The sequence below is a fragment of the Octopus bimaculoides genome, chromosome 7, assembly GCF_001194135.2.
Source record: "Octopus bimaculoides isolate UCB-OBI-ISO-001 chromosome 7, ASM119413v2, whole genome shotgun sequence".
Lineage (NCBI taxonomy): Eukaryota > Metazoa > Mollusca > Cephalopoda > Octopoda > Octopodidae > Octopus > Octopus bimaculoides.
In genome coordinates, this window is record NC_068987.1 from 81,604,648 (window position 1) to 81,625,323 (window position 20,676).

Consider the following 20,676-nt stretch of genomic DNA (forward strand, 5'->3'; position numbering starts at 1 on the left):
CATAGACACACACATGCACACACACACACACACACACACACACACACACACACATGTAGTGAGTCGAGGAAGTGCTCTTCAGTAGTTGCGTATTAGCACAGTAGTGCTACAATTTCAGCCAATTAAAGCTGGCTATGAATTAATACAGACAGCAGCTCCTTCCCAACAGTATTTCAGGCCTTTTTTCATATAAATACAGCATCATCTGTCCAGAAAAGAGGAGATTCTGTTCCAGTCAGTGAGCCAACAGTTAACATAAAACTTCGACAAGAGTACAGCTATTTCCAGTGGGACTTCAACACGAACAACTGTGTTATTTCACTGACTTAATACTGTAAACTTTGGTATTACATGGAGTGGGTCAAGGAAGCCATAATTTGTTGTCATGGATTGGCACAGTTGTGCTTTGGCAGCTATAGCTAACCAGAGCTATAAAAGCAGGAGTCATCAGCCCAGCAGGAGCATTTCTCTTTACAGACAGTCAGCAGAAGACATCAATGGCATAACCATCGGTGAACAGATCTCCATGACCATCACTGAACAGATCTCCACAACCGACAGCTGACAGATCTTAACATTTCATACCAGCCTTCATACCACCAGCTATTGCCTGTTTGTATTTCTTACATCCTTAGCACCACAAACTTCTAACTTATCTGTGTAATAGTAAGTCCAATGGTCTTCCTTGACTCCTACATATTAGAATTATCTACTCTCATTGCAACCCAAATAAATGATGATGTTTGTTCTAATATAGCCTTCTGATGTATTTTCTCAGTGCCCCACAGATGCAATGGTTTCTTTCCACATTCTGTATTTATTTGGTAACATGCTAAAATTGGTAACACTTTACTCGAGTTACATTCTTACAGTTATATTGTGGTGGTGGGGGGGGGTTGCTCTTGAGTAACATGTAACTCAGTACAATCTGCTTCATGGTTTGGCCATTGGTGACTAAACAGGCAACACCACCAAGCTTTCATGGTCAGTAGGATGGTCTTTGGACATCTTACAGGATGAAAAACATAACCTGCCAGGGGGCAGGTGAGCCCAGGGGAGTCATTGGTTACGTATATATACATATATGATGCATACATATTAATTACTTGTAGGGACACCGTATATCATTATATAACCATAATTTACTACAAAGCATATTAAACATTTACAATATGTACATACCAGCTGCCAGGAATGTATTTAATATGTAAAACTGATATGTCCAATAGTGTTACCCTGCTATATTTAGTAGCTGTTTAAGCAATGAATTCGTGGATGGTTAAATGGATTGGATGCAGTGCTGAAGAAGGGGCAATAACTATTCTTCCATCTTCAGTTGCATTGTCTACTTTAGATCTATTCGGATACGAAACATTGTAACAAACCAGTATTGGTTATAATTTCTATAGAAAATCTATAGAGATAATCTTAAAAAATGATTTAATAGCACTACTAGCACAGTAAAACACAGTATTAACTTATAAAGCACTTAATATTTTTGGTGGTATATTTTGGTTGCATAACAAAATATGGTATAGTAAAGATTATTTGCCAACATAACATGGTACTCCTGGTTTAGGATGAATGTTGCTGTAATTTAGCCCCAGGAGACATTGTCTCCTGCTGGCTATATGACACGATATGTGTCCTTATATTTTCAAACATGGGAATTTAACACCCCCACTCAGCTCAAAACAATATCTGTGTATTGCGATTTCTGTGTTATTTACCTTCATCAGCACAGAATAATTGTTTGGCTAGAGGTGGTGCTGCCAAATTCCCACTCGAAATATATAGTTTTCAAAGTGACAACTAGTCACTGATCTATAAATTAGAAAATTACTATTTGTAAATCGCACAGCGAGAGCTATTCAGCAACAGTACTGCCATGTTATGTTAGCAAATAATCTTTATTCCAAAGTACTGTTATTGAATATCTCTCATTGTGAGATTTATAAATAGTAATTTTCGAAGACCCAGGAAGATATGGAATGAAATACTGATGAACGACTGCAGGATGCTGAACCTTTCAGGCAAGATGACAAAGGACCGAGATATTTGGCCCCTTGCTGTACTCAAGAAGACCCATACTCCGCAGCAGAAGTGTAAAACCAGGTCCTTGTGGTGGTGTAAAGCACTCATGGCAGTACCATGTAAAAGTGCTTGTGTGGTGCCACACAAAAGTACCTATGCAGCATACCATGTGAAAGCACCCAGCACACTCTGTAAAGTGGTTGGCATCAAGAAAGACAACCAGCTGTAGAAACCATGCCAGACCAGACTGGAATCCGGTGCAGCTGCCCAGTTTGTCAGCTCTGGTCAAACCATCCAACCCATGCCAACATGGACAATGGATGTTAGATGATGATGATGATGATGATGATGATGACGATGACGACGACGACGACGACGACGACGACGACGATTTAAGAATGAGGTCATGGATGGTTAAATGGTTTGGCTGTGGTGCTGAAGAAGGAGCAAGAACTACTAAAAGGAGTGGCTGTGTTGTAAGAAGCTTGCTTACCAACCACATGGTTCTGGGTTCAGTCCCACTGCATGGCACCTTGGGCAAGTGTCTTCTACTATAGCCTCGGGCCGACTAAAGCCTTGTGAGTGGATTTGGTTGACGGAAACTTAAAGAAGCCCGTCATATATATGTATATATGTATATGCATGTGTGTATATGTTTGTGTGTCTGTGTTTGTCCCCCCCCCCCAACTTCGCTTGACAACCAAGGCTAGTGTGTTTACGTCCCTGTAACTTAGCGATTCGGCAAAAAGAGACCGATAAAATAAGTACTAGGCTTATAAAGAATAAATCCTGGGCGCGATTTGCTCGACTAAAAGGTGGTGCCCCAGCATGGCCGCAGTCAAAAGACTGAAACAAGTAAAAGAGTAAAAGAGAGTATACATCCGTTACCTAGTTTTCTATCTTTCATCCCATTGTTTACTTTAGACATATTTAAGATTCAAAACATAATAAGAAACCCGTGGTGATTATAATTTCTGGTTTGGTGACTAAGAGTTCATTTAACCTACCAGAATGGGTTGCACTCATTATAGTGGTGACAAAGTCAACCAATCCGGTAGATGGATAATTCTAACAGAAATCCCTGAAATATATTGTTCATTGTGTTTGTTGTGTTGAGTTTATGGCAAACATTTGCACCAACCTTCTGTCATCAGCATGTTGAAAAAGTGTGGCTGGTCCTCTGCAAGCCTTTACCACTAAAAGCAAATTATCTGTGTGGGTAGTCTAACAGCTATAGTATTGACTATTAGACTCTCATGCATTGAAGCCAAACTCCCCTCAGGATCATAGCAACCACAATAGTGCAAGTGGCACAATAAAACCACCCAGTCTACACTGTAAAGTGGTAGATGTTAGGAAGAACATGCAGCATGTAAAATCCAGACATTGGAGCTTGATGCAGTCCTTGGATATATCAGATCCTGCCAACCCATCCAACCCATGCCAGCATGGAACATGGACATTAAATGATGATGCCTCTGTGTGTGTGTGTGTGTGTGTGTGTGTGTGTGTGCACGCGCGCGCTGAAGTTCTGCTATAGATAATGTATTTGCTGGACTGATGTTTGCAAGTAGAAAATGATTTTCATATTTATATTTCTATGCATAGAAAATGTGAAATATTGGTGGAAAACAAAGCATGGAAACAGCTATTACTCTAGAATTCAAAATCAGATACACTTTCAGTTGAATGGTCAGAACGTAGAAGTGTCTAGTTGTAATTCTTTGGGTTTTGTTTTTTTTTTCTTTTCATGAATTGGAAAGAAGTAAAATTTTCTTCCAGACAGACAAAAAAGTAAATGGAAAAAAAGCAACCAAACCAAACAAAAACAAAAAGCTTGATAGTCCAATGTACTAACTGAACTACAGCTGAACACAGGAACTATGTCTTCTTTAGTGAATTTAACAATCAGAATCTACCAAACATGCTAAAATCCTATAAGCAGAGTATTAAGCACAGACTTATTAAACCTGAAAATCCCCTTCCTAGCTCTACTAAAAATACTAACAGCATGAAGAAGTTTGAAGAAGTTCAATAACTTAGATATTTGGAAATATTCCTGGTTAGATTTGTTTCATTTCCTTAATGGCATTGAAAGGGTTACGGTACACAAGACACACCTTCCTCTCTCTCTCTCTCTGTTTTTAATTTTATTTCTTTTTAATCATTGTATCTGTGGAATAAGAAATCCCTTCAATAAAAAGAAACAATTGAAGCAACTCCTTATTATATTTTTACTCAGGATTTTATGAATCAATAGTAAAGAAAAAAAGTTCAAAGGGATTTCAATAAGCGGTTATGAAACTATATTATTAGATGTTCATGAGCAACAATCCTTCAAGCAATGTTTGTTTGGAAGATTAAATATCTGGATACTCTTCAATTAATATTTGCTTTCAATTTACATAAAAGGCTATTGAGAAAACTCTGTATATGGAAATGAAGAAAAACTTCTTATTTGGATTGAGTACTTTTCACTTGTAGTTATCTTATTATCAATGGGTTTCATTTTTTTCTCCTCTTTGTCAGATCTTGTTATAAATAGTATCATCAATGCATTTCATGCTTCTTTGTTTATCAATGAAGTACTTTGTTTTTCAAAGCTGACATTTGCATATGAACTGAAATTTGTAAGTTCAGAAGTAACAAAACGGTTGAAAGCAAAATAAGATTGAACATTGACAAAATTCTTTGTCTTGTTAAAGTTACAGGCACACTAAGATGGGTTAGACTGAAAAGGAACTATGGTAATAATAGGAGTTGTATAGTAATAGTGTAGGTATATGGTAATAGTTGTAGTTGTAGCAATTTAAAATAAATCTATATATGAAATTACATTTTTCAAAACAGTGAATTTGTGCCAGTTTCATCAAAGAAGTTGTAAGATTGCTCATCATTATATTGGATCCTTGCTTCAATTTTAATCATAGTGTTGCCCTATAAGATTAAAAATGAGGGAGACAGCTAATCAGTTCTGGTTGCTGGAACTGAAACAAACACAACGCTGTTGGAATGTAGGTTTAGAGAGGGCACGGGCCAAAACTACACATCCTTCCCCTCCACTGGTCAGTTGAAGCTTAGATAGTGTCACGGCGATGGCCACAACGACAATCGGTGCAAGTGTGAAGGCAGAACACTTACAAAAGTCAGCATTGTTTGGGACTGCAAGAATTCTTCGCAGAGTTCTTGAAGCACGACCAGTAAACAAGTGTCACCTTCGTCTGTTGGCTGTGGACAGCTGACACTTACCATCATACCCAGCAATATAAGCTGTGAGATTTAATACAATAATAATAATAATAATAATAATAATAATAATAATAATAATCTTTTCTACTCCAAGCACAAGGTCCGAAACTTTTGGGGAGGCGGGGGCAGTCGATTAGATCAACTCCAGTATGCAACTGGTACTTAATTTATCACCACCAAAAGGATGAAAGGCAAAGTCAACCTTAGCAGAATTTGAACTTAGAATATAAAGACGGACAAAATGCCACTTAGCATTTTGCCAGGTGTGCTAACAATTCTGCTAGCTCACCACCCAAGAAACAATTATTGATATTAAAAACAAATTACCAGATGTGTTTTTCAAGGAAAAAAAACTTCATAACTGCTAAATTTAAGTTTGTGAAAAATGAGCTCAATAAAGTAAGATTTGACATAAAATCTACCATTGAGGAAAATCTCCTTATAATAATATATAAGCAAATTATTGAGAGCATTACTTCAGATTATTAAGATCTAAATACAGAGTTTCGACTGAACTAATATACAAGTAGAGATAACTTCATGAGTGGAAGCTTTGGGAGCACTGCAATGGTGAAGATTAAATCTGATTTCATTCAAGTTTTGTTAAAATTATAGGTTTTTAACAGTCACAAAATCCAAAGAGTACAGAAGAAAAAATATATATGAAAACATTTAGAGGAATTGACTAAATCAATGCAAGTAACTAATTACAAAGTATGTTGAGTCTATACAAAAGAGATTTGTGACATAAAAAGATATTACATGTGAAGATATTTCTAATATCACATTTTAAATGACATGGCTAAATGGAAAACTTTTTGATACAGTATCCTAGCCTTAAAAGTACATTTCACTCCTCTTGTCTAAATGTTTATAATTACATATGTACACATGTTCATGTCACCATTGTATGTAATGTGTGCACTGAATAATTGACAAATTGTGTTGTTAATTGACCACTATGAGCTCAAATGCTTCTATGCATCTGCGGATGACAGTAAGAAACTTGTTATAAAGTTTATCCTACTCTGAATTCTGACAGGTAACATGACAAGTTATTCAATAGAGTAAAGGGTATTGCAATTACATTGTAAAAGTAAAATTTTATTAACAATTTAGAACCGTCTTCAGTTTACTTGACTTCTAATAAACCTTTCTGCTATAGACAGAAAGCCTGAAATTCTGTGCAAGGGGATAGTTGATAACATTAGCTCCAGTACTGAATAGGTACTTATTTCATTAAACCCAAAAGAATGAAAAATAGTTGACCTCAGTAGATTTTGAACTCAGAATATAAAAACAGACCAAATGCCACAAAGCATTGTGCTAGCACGCTAAGGATTCTGTCAGTTCACTGCCTTTTGGCTGCTAATAATAACATCACATTCTGTATTGCAGAAAACTATATGTAAGTCTTTTTAGCAAAGCAAATTCCTTCAAAGAGCTCTTGGATATTTTAGTTGCCTGAAAGAAAGGTTTTTAAGCTTAAAAAAAAAACAAAAAACAAATGAAAGTAAATTTAGCTGGAGTGTTTTTGGTCATGACCTGAACATAAATAGAGCAAGTGGATTTTTTTTTTTTCCTTTTTTTTAATTTTCTTTTTTGTTAGTCTATAAGAAAAGTATCATAAAGAAATCAATACTTTATGAGCAATGTTACCAGGCAAATGTTGATGTTGTGTTTTTGATTGAACCATCACTTCTAGCACTCTAACTGCCTGAAGTAACAGACAAAATATGCAATCTAGCTCTGAAGGTTATTGTCTGAAGTAATGCTTCATATCAATGCTGCAGGTAAATTCTATTTTTTAGTTAACTTGACCTAAACGGCAACAGTGTAAGTCTAGTGTTTATAACTCTTATCATCACTAGTTCAGCATCTGTTTTCCAATAGAAAAGTTTACATGGCTCTTCCATTACTATATTTCTGTAAAACTATGAGCATTAGTTTCAATTACTTTTAAAAACTATGAAGAATTTAGTAAAATAACTTGTCATTTTTAAGATGGTGTTTGGTACATATATTAACATGAAATCTTTTGAAAACAGGAAGTTTGTATCAGAACCAGAGGTGGTATCCAAAGGGGTAATCATATCAGATTCTATTAAAAAAATTAATAACAGGTGCAGGTGTGGCTGAGTGGTAAGATACTTGCTTCCCAACCACATGGTTCTGGGTTCAATCCCACTGTGCTGCACCTTTGGCAAGTGTCTTCTACTATAGCCCTGAGCTGACCAAAGCATTGTGAGTGGATTTGGTAGACAGCAACCGAACAAAGCCCATCATTTATATACATATATATAGATATATATATAAATGATGGGCTTCTTTCATATATATATAAATATATATATATATATATATAAATATATATATATATATATACCGTAATCCCTAGAGTCATCTCTTTCAAGCCTTCACACGTCTTCTGTAGTCACAGCCCATATTTGACTGCCATGAATAAAAAATATTTTTGGTTTTCCTCATATCTTTTCAAAGTTTCAAAATAAAACATGAGTGAGGGTTCTCATCAAGTTAAAGTTAGGTATTCCAATTTGTTGTTTCTGTTTTTCTACTCATCTGCAGCTGCACATTTTGACATTTTTACACCTCATTAGTTCAACTCATGAGTGATTATATTTTTAGTGAATTTAAGTTAAAGCTAATTTCTTTGCAAAGTTACTGGCATACAGGAAGAAGGCAATGAAATTGAGGAGCTAACAGCAGTAGTATTGTCCATCAAGATGGATGACTTTAGTAAGATTTAAATGTTTTTATGTTTTTTCACATAGGAAGTTCATTCAAGCTAGTGAAGTTTTTCTAGGTGAGGATGAAACCAGCATCTGCTGTGCTATGAAATTACTCTGCCAACAGATATTGGCTAACATAAAGCAACATCTGTTGTGAAAAATTCTATTACCAAATAGCTGTTGATTTTATCCTTACCAAGCAAAATCTCACCAATTTGGATTAATTTCCCCAGTGGAAAGTATTTAAATATTATTCAATGTGTTTCTTGAAGACAATGAGGTGTGATTTTGGAGAGATCTGGCAACAATTTCTTTGCCTCATTTAAAAAGGATACTGGATATTGTTATAGTAGTGGTAACTGAGGAATAAGAGTAATAATGCATTTGTAAGCAAGTAGTTGCAGTGTGTTGGCAATAGAATCCATATGAGTCAGCTGAATGGCTTTCTTTTGGATGCACTCTAGGATGTTTTGTGTGTGTTGCAATAGTACCATCTTATGTGTGAGCAAGATTCGATGAGGGCTGCATTTGGGCTTGAGAGAAATGTCAAGATATACCGAGTATTGGCAAGTTTGTTAGGGTTATGGGTGGCTATGGATGCTAGCAATTCAGAATAGCCAATTAATTGTTCTCTGATGTGAGAGGAGTTAAAGGTAGCCTCCAGAAATAATAACTTCAGAATGATTTGTGGTAAGAAAGAGGTTACCAACATATAATGAGGGATAGTTAAAGAACTGGTAGGGTTTTGATGAGTTCAGAAATCCCTGGGGATAACAGATAAAACTGAAATGGATAAGAGAAATAATGAACCAGAATAATGATGCTTTTTGTTTTTGAAAATATAATAAATCTGTTCCTTGCTTCATACTTCATTTTCTCTCATCATCTCATTTAAAATCATTACTCTCTTCTAATTTTCTTTCCCTTGTGGGAACCCTTTAGGGTCTTTAGACTCAAATTGATAAGGTGACCTCATTAGTGCTGGTCCCATGAAAGAAAGTACTCAGTAAACTCGGTAAAGTGGTTGGCATTTGGAAGGGCATCTAGCCATAGAAACCATACCTAAACTGAGATATTGGAGCAAAAACATCATTCTCTGACTCATCAGACACTGTTGAACCATCCAAACCATGTCATCATGGAAAGTTGATGTAAAATGATGAAGCGAATGAGAGATTTGAATAATAAAGCGAGGAGATTCAATTAATCATGCTAGTACTACCTTTCAGAGCAAAGATGGAATATAGAGTGTAACTTGGCTATCAGCAGTTGGTCTGAGATACAGAATGAGAGGAGATTTGTATTAAGGAAAGAAATAAGTCCACTGAGGCTGATTTGTTATGTTATAAGACATGGTCTTGTCTGCAATTTGAAATCGTTCCAGTTATTGGATTACTTTTATTATTTATTTATTTTTTAGAAGCAGTATATATTCTGACAGAGTTTAAAATTTCCGTAAACATATTTGTATTTTAGGAAAGATTCAGTAACTATTTACACCAAAGTATAGGAAGTACTGACTAGAATATCATCAGAATATAAAGGATTTGTTATACTTGGTGACTGCAGAAATGGAATGCAGAGGTAGGGGTGGATAAGGTTATTGCACTTCAGTCAGGATAGACAGCTGATAATAATAAACTAGCAACGTTATTTACTTTAGTTTTGTAATCTATAAAGAGAAGAGGTGTAAATTACATGTTCGACATGCAGTTTTAGTTATTGAATCATTTTGATGCCCTCCTAATATTGGAAAATAGTTAGTTGTGTGTCATGACAGAAATGGTGGTATCAACTGTCACTGCACTGAACAAGTTATTAAATTTGTTAAATAAAGGCTTTCTAACGAAAAAGAAGAAACATTAGGAAATAGCAGAGTGAGAGATTTTATGTATAAAACTTTGCAACATGATAGGAGTGTGTTGAATGTGATAACAGATTTATTAGAAATAAATCTATAGAAGAAATAAATGGATTTTAGTGAACTACCAACTTACTAGTTGGAAACTAGCAAGAATAGAAGTACTTGTAAGATTAATATCCAGAAAGAACTTCCATAGTGAATTGAAAAGAGCTATAGAAGTAATATCACTGAGTTGCATTGGATTCAGAAATTCCCATTTATTTTGCAAAATTTTCTTTGAATTAAGAAGGTGCTGAATAAATGTAGTAAAAATAGGAAAGCTATTTAAACATGCTTCAGTCGAGTGTAGCAATATTTTATAGTAGATACATAAGCTCCATGATAGATTTTGCTTTCTGGAGATTTATAAGTTGAAATGGTCAAATGTAGTTAATACTGATAACCATCAGAAAATTCTTTCTTGAACTTATTAAAAATTAAGCATAAATTTAAAAAATTTATTGAAAGTAATATTAATTTTTTTTTCTTTCTGTGTTATTTAACTGCTTGAAATGTAGATTAGACTTATGTTACTACTTATCAGTATTTTACATTTAATAAGAATTCTCTTCTTTCTTTTTCTGAACAGTCCACCAGAGATATTCTTCTGAAAACACTAAACATTTAACAATGTTGTTATCAAGTGAAAACATGATTCTGGTTATTAGCAAGAAAGCCATTCAACCTTAAAACCTTTGCTTCAGTTATATATATGCACTCTAGCAACATATTCATTTTTAAATCACCAGCATCCAATTCCTGTGGTAACAGTGGCAACCAAACTGACCTGTCTAACTTATGCACATATAATAATAATAATAATAAAAAAAGGAAAGGGAGTCTTTAAAATGAGGCAGAGGAAGAAGAATATGGTGGTGGTGGTGGTGGTGGTGGTGGTGGTGGCAGCAGTGCTGGTGGGAGCAATGGAAGAGAAGGGGATGGGAATGATTCACATATAATCATGTAATTTTCAGTTGCTATTCAATACTGATGTTGAAATCTTGGCATGTCTCATTATCAAGAATAGAACTAGCAAAGGTGTTAGCTATTAATAACCATTTTTTCTTTAAATAATTTTCAGCAAATTGCAGCTCAAAATATTTTGTATTTTATATTTTTATGTTCCTTTGAATTTAGGTTCCATGCTTTAACTAACTATATACATTATGCTGTAATGTATATTTCAAGGAAATTTCATTTTCATGCTTAGACAATGCGCTTTGATATACTTAGATTTTAATTTGTACCATTTCTGAATAACTTTGAGGAATTTCATTTGTGAAAGAGAGAGACTTTCTTTTAACATAGCATAGATTTGGAGAACATGATGGGTCACTTTAATTTTGTTTTTCTTTTAAGTGAATTGTCACAAACGAAACTGTAAAGTAGATAGAATATAATATCTAGTTTTATGCCTCACAATCCTTCATTAAAATCTAGATAGGGTTGATTTTAACTCTTATCCATAGGACTTTGATTTAGTTGATTCTGCCACATCTACAAAATTGGACTCCTAAATGTATAAGAAATAATAATGTGGAAAATGTGTGATGTTGGATGAGGAAAATAAAGAATTGGCTATTTAGAATTGATTTCATTTTATTATTATTATTATTATTATTATTATTATTATTATTACTATCTCTCATATCATTATTTTTGTGCTGACTTAATGAGGAGAAAGGAATCAGATTGTGAAGGCTGGCAATATTTTCCCAAAATAGGAACTATTACATAGAAATGAATATGTTTGAAGCTTTATAAAAATGCAGAAGAGAATAAAGAGAATGTGTAAGGATTAGAACATTGAATAATGAAAAATTGTTATTGTTTGCTTATTGTTGTTTAGCATCAAGTCTTCAATGACTGACCAGGTATATAGCTGATGGCATTGCAGACTTGATCACCCTTTCTTTTTCTTGAGTAGAGGCCACCAATGACCACATTATCCAGTGTGTTCTTTATTTTAACATTGTAGGATATAAGCTGATGACAGTTTTGCTGCTACCTTTAGCAGCCTGAGTGACCATGTTGAAATTCTATCATATATAATGGTTTATCTATTTATCTATCTATCTATCTATCTGTGTGTCTGTTTATCTATCTATCTGTCTGTCTGTTTGTCTGTCTGTCTGTCTATCATCTGTCTGTCTATCTATCTATCTATCTATCTATTTATCTATCTATTTTTCTACCTATTTTTCTACCTATCTATCTATAAATGTATGTATGTATGTATGTATGTATGTATGTATGTATGAATGTCTCTTCTATTTTGTAATTATTATAAATCTTCCACTGAGGAGGGAGCTGGTTTCCAACAAATGTACAAGGCTTCATCTTTGGGATGTAGTTAACACAGACAAATTCACATTTGAAACTTGATAAAAGTCTTGCATATATTTACTGTTCCACTCAAAGATTGGACTTGTAATGTACAGATCAGCCAATCAATTTCTCTTTCTGGAAATCCCAGTTTATCCAGATTCCCCTTTAAGCATTTACTAACAAAATCTAGTGCTCGAATTATTATTGGTATGAATATGAATTCATAGTCTGGATATAGAAGTTGGCGGTTTCGAAGCAGTTGTCCATAGGTATCCTCTTTTTCTTTGATTTTCAAGGAGATATTTATATCTGCAGAGCAGCTAACCTCTATGATGGTACACACCTTTGCCCCTCTGTCCCAAACAACAATATCCAGCCTGTAATGCTTACATTTGACGAATGTTTTGATGGAAATATTCCACCAGTATTCCTTGAGTTGGTGTTTATGAATGTATTCCATAACAGAGAGATTTTTAAAGTTTATTTCAGAACAGTCTTTTTTGCGGATGGCATTGTAAATAGTTTTAGTAGTTTGTTAAAAGAGATTGATAGAACGAGTATCAAACTCCAAATCATTTTGATTTGTTCAACTAAACAGTTCAAAGTGGTGCCTCAGTTTGACCACAGTCCTATGACAGTCCTATGACTGAAATGAGTATATGATAAAAATAAAAGATATAACTGACATGGAATACAAGGGTTCCACTGATATAAAGCTAACTTTATTATTCCTGCAGTGCAATTTTTCTCAATTCGTAGATTGAGCAGCAAACTTTTGATGACAGTCATAAATATTACAAGTGCATGCTTCTTAGTCAGAATTCTGGAATCTTCTCTAAAATATTGTTAGTTTGCTTTTCTCCTTTACTAAGAGATTTAATCTTTACTTGCAATATTAAACTATATGAGAGAACTATCTTGCAATAATTGACTGTTAATGCTTCTTTCATTGGGAAGTTCACAATTATAAGACAGAATAAATCAATTAATGAGGTATGGAATATTAAAAGCAAAGGATTCTCTTGGCTACAATTGATTTCATACAGACTGAACTTAGCGACCTTAAAAGAAGTTGAATAAATGAATTAATTTAGAGAAAGTAAAAGAAATTTTATATGAGGAAACTAAAAGCGAAAAATGTAAGAGAAATCAAATGCATTGTCTTTATTTTGAGAATGATTTGCCTGGGTAAATATGGGAGTAAATTTTATAAAGGAAAAAGAAAGATGATTTTATTCTAAGTCTCTTTTGATTGCAAATAATCTTTACAAAGCTTATATTTATTACATTATTTACATTCAACGGATATTTGTCCTCATCTTGTTTGTTGTTAACACAATGTTTCAGCTGATATACTCTCCAGCCTTCTTCAGGTGTCTTCGGGAAATTTCGAACCTGGGTTCTCATTCCTAAGGTATTTTTCGATGTTGTTGTTATCATTATTATTATTATTACTATTATCATTATAATTGTTATTATTATTATTGTTATTGTTCAGGTCACTGCTTGGAATCAAATTCAAAATCTTATGGTTAGTAGCCTGCACTCTTAACCACTACACCATATGCCCGTAGACATATGGTGTAGTGTTAACAACAAACGTGTTAACAACAAACAAGATGAGGACAAATATCCGTCGAATGCAAATAATGTAAATAATGTACATAATTCCTCATCTCTTAAATATAGAACTGTATTATATTTATTAGTTTGGTAACAATTCTGCGATTGTGCCTGGCAAACAGTGACTACTATATTTGACTGCATAAAACACATAGGCATACTTGATGCCCCTCAATTTCAGTGGTGCATATTCAATGAAGAAAGATTTTAGTGCATTAAAGCATGTAATATAGGTCTAACTGTACATATAGGGCCCAAGGTGGGATTTTGTTTTGAGAGATATTTCATTAAAAAAAAAGTGCATCTTGTGTGTTATCAGATATGATAAGATGTATATGTCTTTGAAATTAATAAAATAATACCATACAATTGTGAGATTCAAAGATGGATTATAATATATTTTAATGGATTTTGTGAAACAAAAGTCTGCCAGACTAATTTTGGCCAATAATAGCTAAAATTTTATAAAACCTGTAAATGGAGAGTGTAGAAATATTTACATTTCATTTATTTGTAAGATCACAGTAATAGAAACCCATCAAATCTGTTAAATGTAAGTTTTGACCATAAAACGGTTTCTCTATGATTCTTTTGGAGACAGCCATAGCAGTTTTTTTTACCCCATTCTTTGTTGCTAATTACATATGTCTCACCTTCCTCAAACCAAGCTTCATATATGAAAATATATGTTCCAATTAGCAATTATTTATATTGTATTGATAGATTACAACCCTTGTCTTAAAATTTCCACTGTAAGTGTTGTGAAGGAGAGATTACATATGTTCACCTTAAATTGGACTACAAAAATCAGCCAGGTAATAAAGATATAAGACAGTTTATAATAATATCTAACACAGCTATAGAATCAAATATATGGGGTAGGGGAGTAAATGGTTAAAATGACTTCAGTACTTGACTTGTTATTTATTTTTAACCTGAGAGGATGAAAGGTCAATCCTGTCAGTAACTGAACTCAGAATGTTATGGGAAATGACAAAATGCCACAAGGCAATTTGTCTATTGCTCTACAGATTCTTTCTATCAACAATGCAAAACAATTAGACTAAAGAATACATAATGAAGAGTTTGGAAAGAATAACTTTAAACAAATAGCAGTAATTAAGCTGAATATGGAATACTTTTATTGTAATTTTCTGTCTATAGTAAAGTTATAATAAAGGTTAATTTATTTTCATAATTTTACTTTGTTTACTTAATAACATGAATTGGATTGATTAAATGTCTAAATGACTGAGATGAATTGTTATTAATACATGTACTACTTGTATAATTAATCACTAGTTTTTTTTTTTAGTTATTTATATTTATTTTTACATAAAGATTGCCATATTGAACCAAAGTCAATGCTGGGTTTACTGAATATTTTTCAGCAAAATCTCAATGCATGGCTTTTTTTTTATTTCTTTTTCCTTAGTGTACACTGTAGTTTTTTTATTACTTATGGAAATTTCATTCCCTGAGGGAATATGTGATTTTCATTTTCATTTCTTTTCTTTTTTTTCTTTTTGTTGCACAATGTGTCATCAGAGGATTGAAATGTCATGTCAATGTAAATATTAAAACATTTTTATCCACGAACAAGAGGTTAATACTCCAGAAAATATAATTGCATGAACTGGATTGTTCTCAATACTGTAACAATCTTTAGCAACTTAAAGAGTTTATATATATATATATATATATATATATATATGTATTTTATTTTTGCCTTTATGACCCTTTCTAATGCTACCTGTGCAACCATGATGCAAAACTGACTATTGTGTTCTGCTATGATGATATATATGAACTAAATAGTGTGTTTGAAAAAAAAAAAAAACTCCACATAATAACACCATCAGACAGTGGTCTGCAGCTTTTTCAATTGTGCTTTCTCAGCTCTTTTTCACACCACTTTGTAGACTCAAGTTATATAAACATAAAATTTCTACTAATTTGATTGGCTCCCATGCTGGTGGCACGTTAAAAGCACCATCCAAACATGGACCATGCCAGTACCTCCTGACTGGCCCCCATGCTGGTGGCATGTAAAAAGCACTATCTGAACGTAATCGATGCCAGGCCCACCTGACTGACTCCTGTGCTGGTGGCACATAGAAAACACCCACTACACTCTCGGAGTGGTTGGTGTTAGGAAAGGCATGCAGCTGTAGAAACATCGCCAGATCAGATTGGAGCCTAGTGCAGCAGCTGGCTCTCCAGACCTCGGTCAAACTAGCCAACCCATGCCAGCATAGAAAATGGACATTAACTGATGATGATGATGATGATGATGATGATATATGTCACATCACCAATTTTGTTTTACTCCTGAACCAGCTAAAACATCCAAACATCCTATACACTACTGATTCTCATAAACAAAACATTTAGATGCTGCTGTGTGGTAAGAAGTTTGCTTCCCAACCTCATTGTTCCAGGTTCACTCCCACTGTGTGGCATCTTGGGTTAGTGTCTTCTACTCTAGCCCTGGGCTAACTAAATCCTTGTGAGTGGATTTAATTGACAGAAATTGAAAGAAGCCCTTTGTATATATATATGTGTGTGTTTATGTCTTTTCCTTCACTACTGCTTGACAAGTGGTGTTGGTGTGTTTACTTAACAGTTCAGCAAAAGGGACTGATGGAATAAGTACCAGGCTTTAAAAAAGTAAATAAACCTTAGGGTTGACTTGTTTAACTGAAATTCTTCAAGATGGTGCCCCAGCATGGTCGCAGTCTAATAACTAAAACAAGTAAAAAGTAAAAAGCATCCACCATAGGTGTAGGCATAGCTGTGTGGTTAAAAAGTTTGTTTTCCAACCACATAATCACAGGTTCAGTCCCAGTGTACAGCAACTTGGGCAGTTGGCTTCTCCTATAATCCTAGGCTAACCAATGCCTTGTAAGTTGATTTGATTGACAGAAACTGAAAGAAACATATTATGTATATATATATATATATATATATATATATATATATATATATATATATATATAGGGACTTCTTGATCAAAAAAATAACAAACGCAAAGACCTTACTTTGGTCACCGCCTGGTGCCATACTCTGTTTAGTACCAACTGGCATCCTATATATAAACTTCCACCTCTGAAACACAGACCATACTTTTAAACCCACCATTGTAAACACAAACATAACATGTATTTATATGTAAACAAAATAAGTACCCCTGCCTGAATTTACCCTTCCTAAAAAATTCATCCTTAGAATGACTATACCTACCTTTCCACCACTGGACAGAATAACATGAATCTTGGAAGGCAACACTTGAAGTCTATGACTTATTTCCCTTTCCTATACCTAATACATTTTATTAAATTTTACTCCTCTCACACTCCAAGTCTTGCTCCTATTCATTTTATGCCCTCTTAAATAAGAAAAATATACTGTACCTATTAGTAGCTGACTTTTGTATGTATCAACTCTCCTAACCATTTAGACCCTCTGATGAAGCCTAAAGACACACTCAACATCCAAACCCTATCTACCCATCCCTTCAAAACACTGAAGAGATGAAGCAAGCATGAAGGATATCGTGGCCTCTTGGCAGAAATGGCCATAAAGAACTGATCTTTTAATCTTTTACTCTTTTATGTATTACTATTATTACTATTACTAGTATATATATTTGTGTAGCACACCGTCTTTGCATGTGTATCTATTGTTATAATATACCCTTTTGTTTTTGGAATAGACATAATAGAATGTCTACCGGCTGATGTATGTCATTTTTGTACCCCCTCCATTTTCTTTTTGCCGTATGTATGTGTGTGTGTGTGTATGTATATGTGTGTTTTCTTGTCTTGACGTCATGTGATAGTTGTAAATGAGCATCATACAAGCTGTGTCATTCATTTCTAACATTCTGTGCAAATATTTCTGGCCATTGAAAAATATTACAGGTGAGAGTTGTTGACAGGAAGGGCGTCTGGCCATAAGAGATTTGTCTCAATAAAGCCATCTAACCCATGCAAGCAGCAATGTTTGTACATTAAAACAGTGATGATAATCGTCATCATCATTATATCCTACACTATTGATCTTTTACTCTTGAGAACTTCAGGCTTTCACTATCAATTATCTCAAAACAAACTCAACCAAGGTGTTAAAATTTAAATTCAATTATTGTGTTGAAGTCCCATTATTGCATTAAATAATATTTGATTTCAGTAGGTAAACAGCTGGTTATTTCATTAATTTTTGTGTAATATTTTATTATTTTAGCTGCTAAAACACAGAGATTATGATCAACTTTTAAATATAGTTATAAATGGGTGAAGTGCAAATAAAGTTACTGCTTTTGACACATGTCAAACTTATGAATATTTCTGTTTATTTATTGGCACCACCTAAATTTGAGACAACTTTTATCTGCATTATATGTTACCTGGCTTGTCACTTTAGGGCTTCTCTGCTAAAGCATGTATATTCAGAAGTACCATAGGGCTCAGTCATCTCTCATTTAATATTCATCCTTTTCTATATTAATTTTCCTTTCACAGCTAACATTTCATTTGTGATGACAAATGTTTATACAAAATCTTCTAGCAACTCCTTATACAAAATCTTCCAGCAACTCTTCACATTTCTAATACATCACAAACATTGGTTTTGTCATTGAAGCTAAAACTCACTTCTTCATGATCATATGGTAAACATGGTGCAAATACTTCACAATATCACAGTATCGACCAGACCATCAGATGTTGTTATACACTGCTGGTCACAATGCACTTCCAATTCCGTCTTGATTGTGCCATTTTTTTTCTATCTTGACTCAAACCTTCCAAGTGGCCTTTTCTGATCTTTTCTGAACCCATGCAGTTCTACAGTTGAGTGAACTGGAATAATGTGAAATAAAGTGTCTTGCTCAAGAACACACAGCCCAGTCTGGGAATCATAGACCTCGTGATTATTAGCCCAACACTCTAACCACTGAGCCATATGCCTTCACAGTATATATAATACACATAATATATGCTGTTGGGTGATATGATACCTGCAATGTTGATGTCATCATTGTCGTCCTTATCATCATTTTACATCCACTTTCCATGCCTTGGATGATTTATCATAGCTCAAGTTGGTTCCCATTCAGTGTTATTATTCTCCTATGCAGTTTAAAGGAGTCATCTCACTTGTATATTCTATTTTTGGCATGATTTCTGAGGCTAGATGCACTTTCTGATACCAACCACTTTAAAAAGTATACTGGATGTATTTTCTCATCACTTCAACACAAAAGAAGCAATCATGACCCAGACTAAAAGTCCCTCCTGCCCCTACCTTGTCTCTACTCATTTAATAACCACTTTACAAAGTGCACAAGAATGGGAAATGTTTGAGAGATAATTGCATAGAATTTCCTTTTACTCTTCTTTAATTTTATTTGACCTAACTTTGCAGACTTGGAATTCCAGAAAACCAGCTGATTCCTGTTACTGAAGCTGACATTGCTAAAGCAAAGTCCTTAAAAAATAAATCCTTTGTTAAAAGCAACAGACTTTGGCTTCAAGAGGTTAGTTATCAGATATACATACAGTTTTTGTTTCCTGTCTTTTTTATATGACTTAGAGAAGAAAATAGCAGCACCCATGGCCATTTTCAGAGCACCACTGAAAGTGAGAAAGTTATCCCTAAACCAAAAACCAGGTCCAAAAATCAGGTACTTTGGTGGAGTACAGATACCTAAGAACACCTGGGTACCATTATAGATACCAAAGTATCTGGTTGTTGCATCATTTTTACTTCAAGTAATGTCATTTATATTCTGATGTCGTTTATATTCTGATACCTACACTACAGAAAAAAAAATTACTCTTGTTTCTTGTTTTGTGTTTTTCAAAAGAATCATTAAGAATAATATTGGTGTTGATATTGAAAATCAGTTTAAAACTATTTCAATATAGGAAACACCATCATTCATTGATAAAGGAAGTGGATATTATGATTGATCTTGTAATGACTTAGATACATGCTGTTTCATAAAATAATCCAACTCTGATAGATTTCTTTTTTATATCGTGTACAGTTGTTAATTGATTAATTGAAAACTATTCCTTTAAAATTATTTCCTTTCTGAAAATCTATTTTCTTTGTTCATTTTTTAAGTAGGCAGCTTCAGTGTTGATTAATGTATGTATGGATGTGTGTGCGTGTGTGTATGTGTGTGTGTGTGTGTGTGTGTGTGAGAGAGAGAGAGAGAGAGAGAGAGAGAGAGGATGTATGTATATGTGGAGTGTGTGGTGCTATCTCGTTTGTGTAGATTTCTTTTTCCATTTTGTCTGAGAATATGTAAATGATGCAAGAGTCTCTAATGGATTTATGTAGTCATTTAATAGGCTTAGCAAGCTACTGTTATAACATCTATATCCTACTTTTCTTATCAGGTTGATGAGTCAATTCCAAAGATTTTAAGTCTTTTAGAATTTAGCAAAAGATTCATTGCTATTAGTGATATTACTTTCATTTCATAGTGATTCCTGGGCTGAAAACAGAGATTGGGAATATGTGGACATCTGTGAAGCACAGGCATGGCTGTTTCATGAAGACTTTTATTTCATTATCTAGGTCTTATATTTGGTCCCATTGTGTTCTCTTTGGAGTAAGATTCTTCCATTATAACAATCCTGGACCAACCAGTGAATTTAGTAGCCCCTGTTGTATGTGTGTGTACTTATGTCTGTGTGTATATATGTGTGTGTATATATATATATACATATATATGTGTGTGTGTGTACATATATATATATATATATATATATATAT

The 20,676-nt window shown here is 34.0% G+C and overlaps 1 protein-coding gene across 4 annotated transcripts in view; it reads left to right on the plus strand.

Moving 5' to 3' along the window:
• LOC106872053 (meiotic recombination protein SPO11-like) overlaps positions 1–20,676 on the plus strand; it is an 809,808-nt gene that overhangs the window by 548,103 nt on the left and 241,029 nt on the right. For 2 of the 4 annotated variants that reach the window (XR_008264640.1, XM_052969772.1), the window contains exon 12: positions 19,315–19,426. The exons of the other annotated variants lie outside the window; for them this stretch is intronic. Coding sequence is in view for 1 of the 2 variants with exons in the window: in XM_052969772.1 (XP_052825732.1) it covers positions 19,315–19,426 (112 nt within the window). In the remaining variant the exon portion in view is untranslated. The remainder of the gene's footprint in view (positions 1–19,314; positions 19,427–20,676) is intronic. 4 annotated transcript variants of the gene reach the window in all.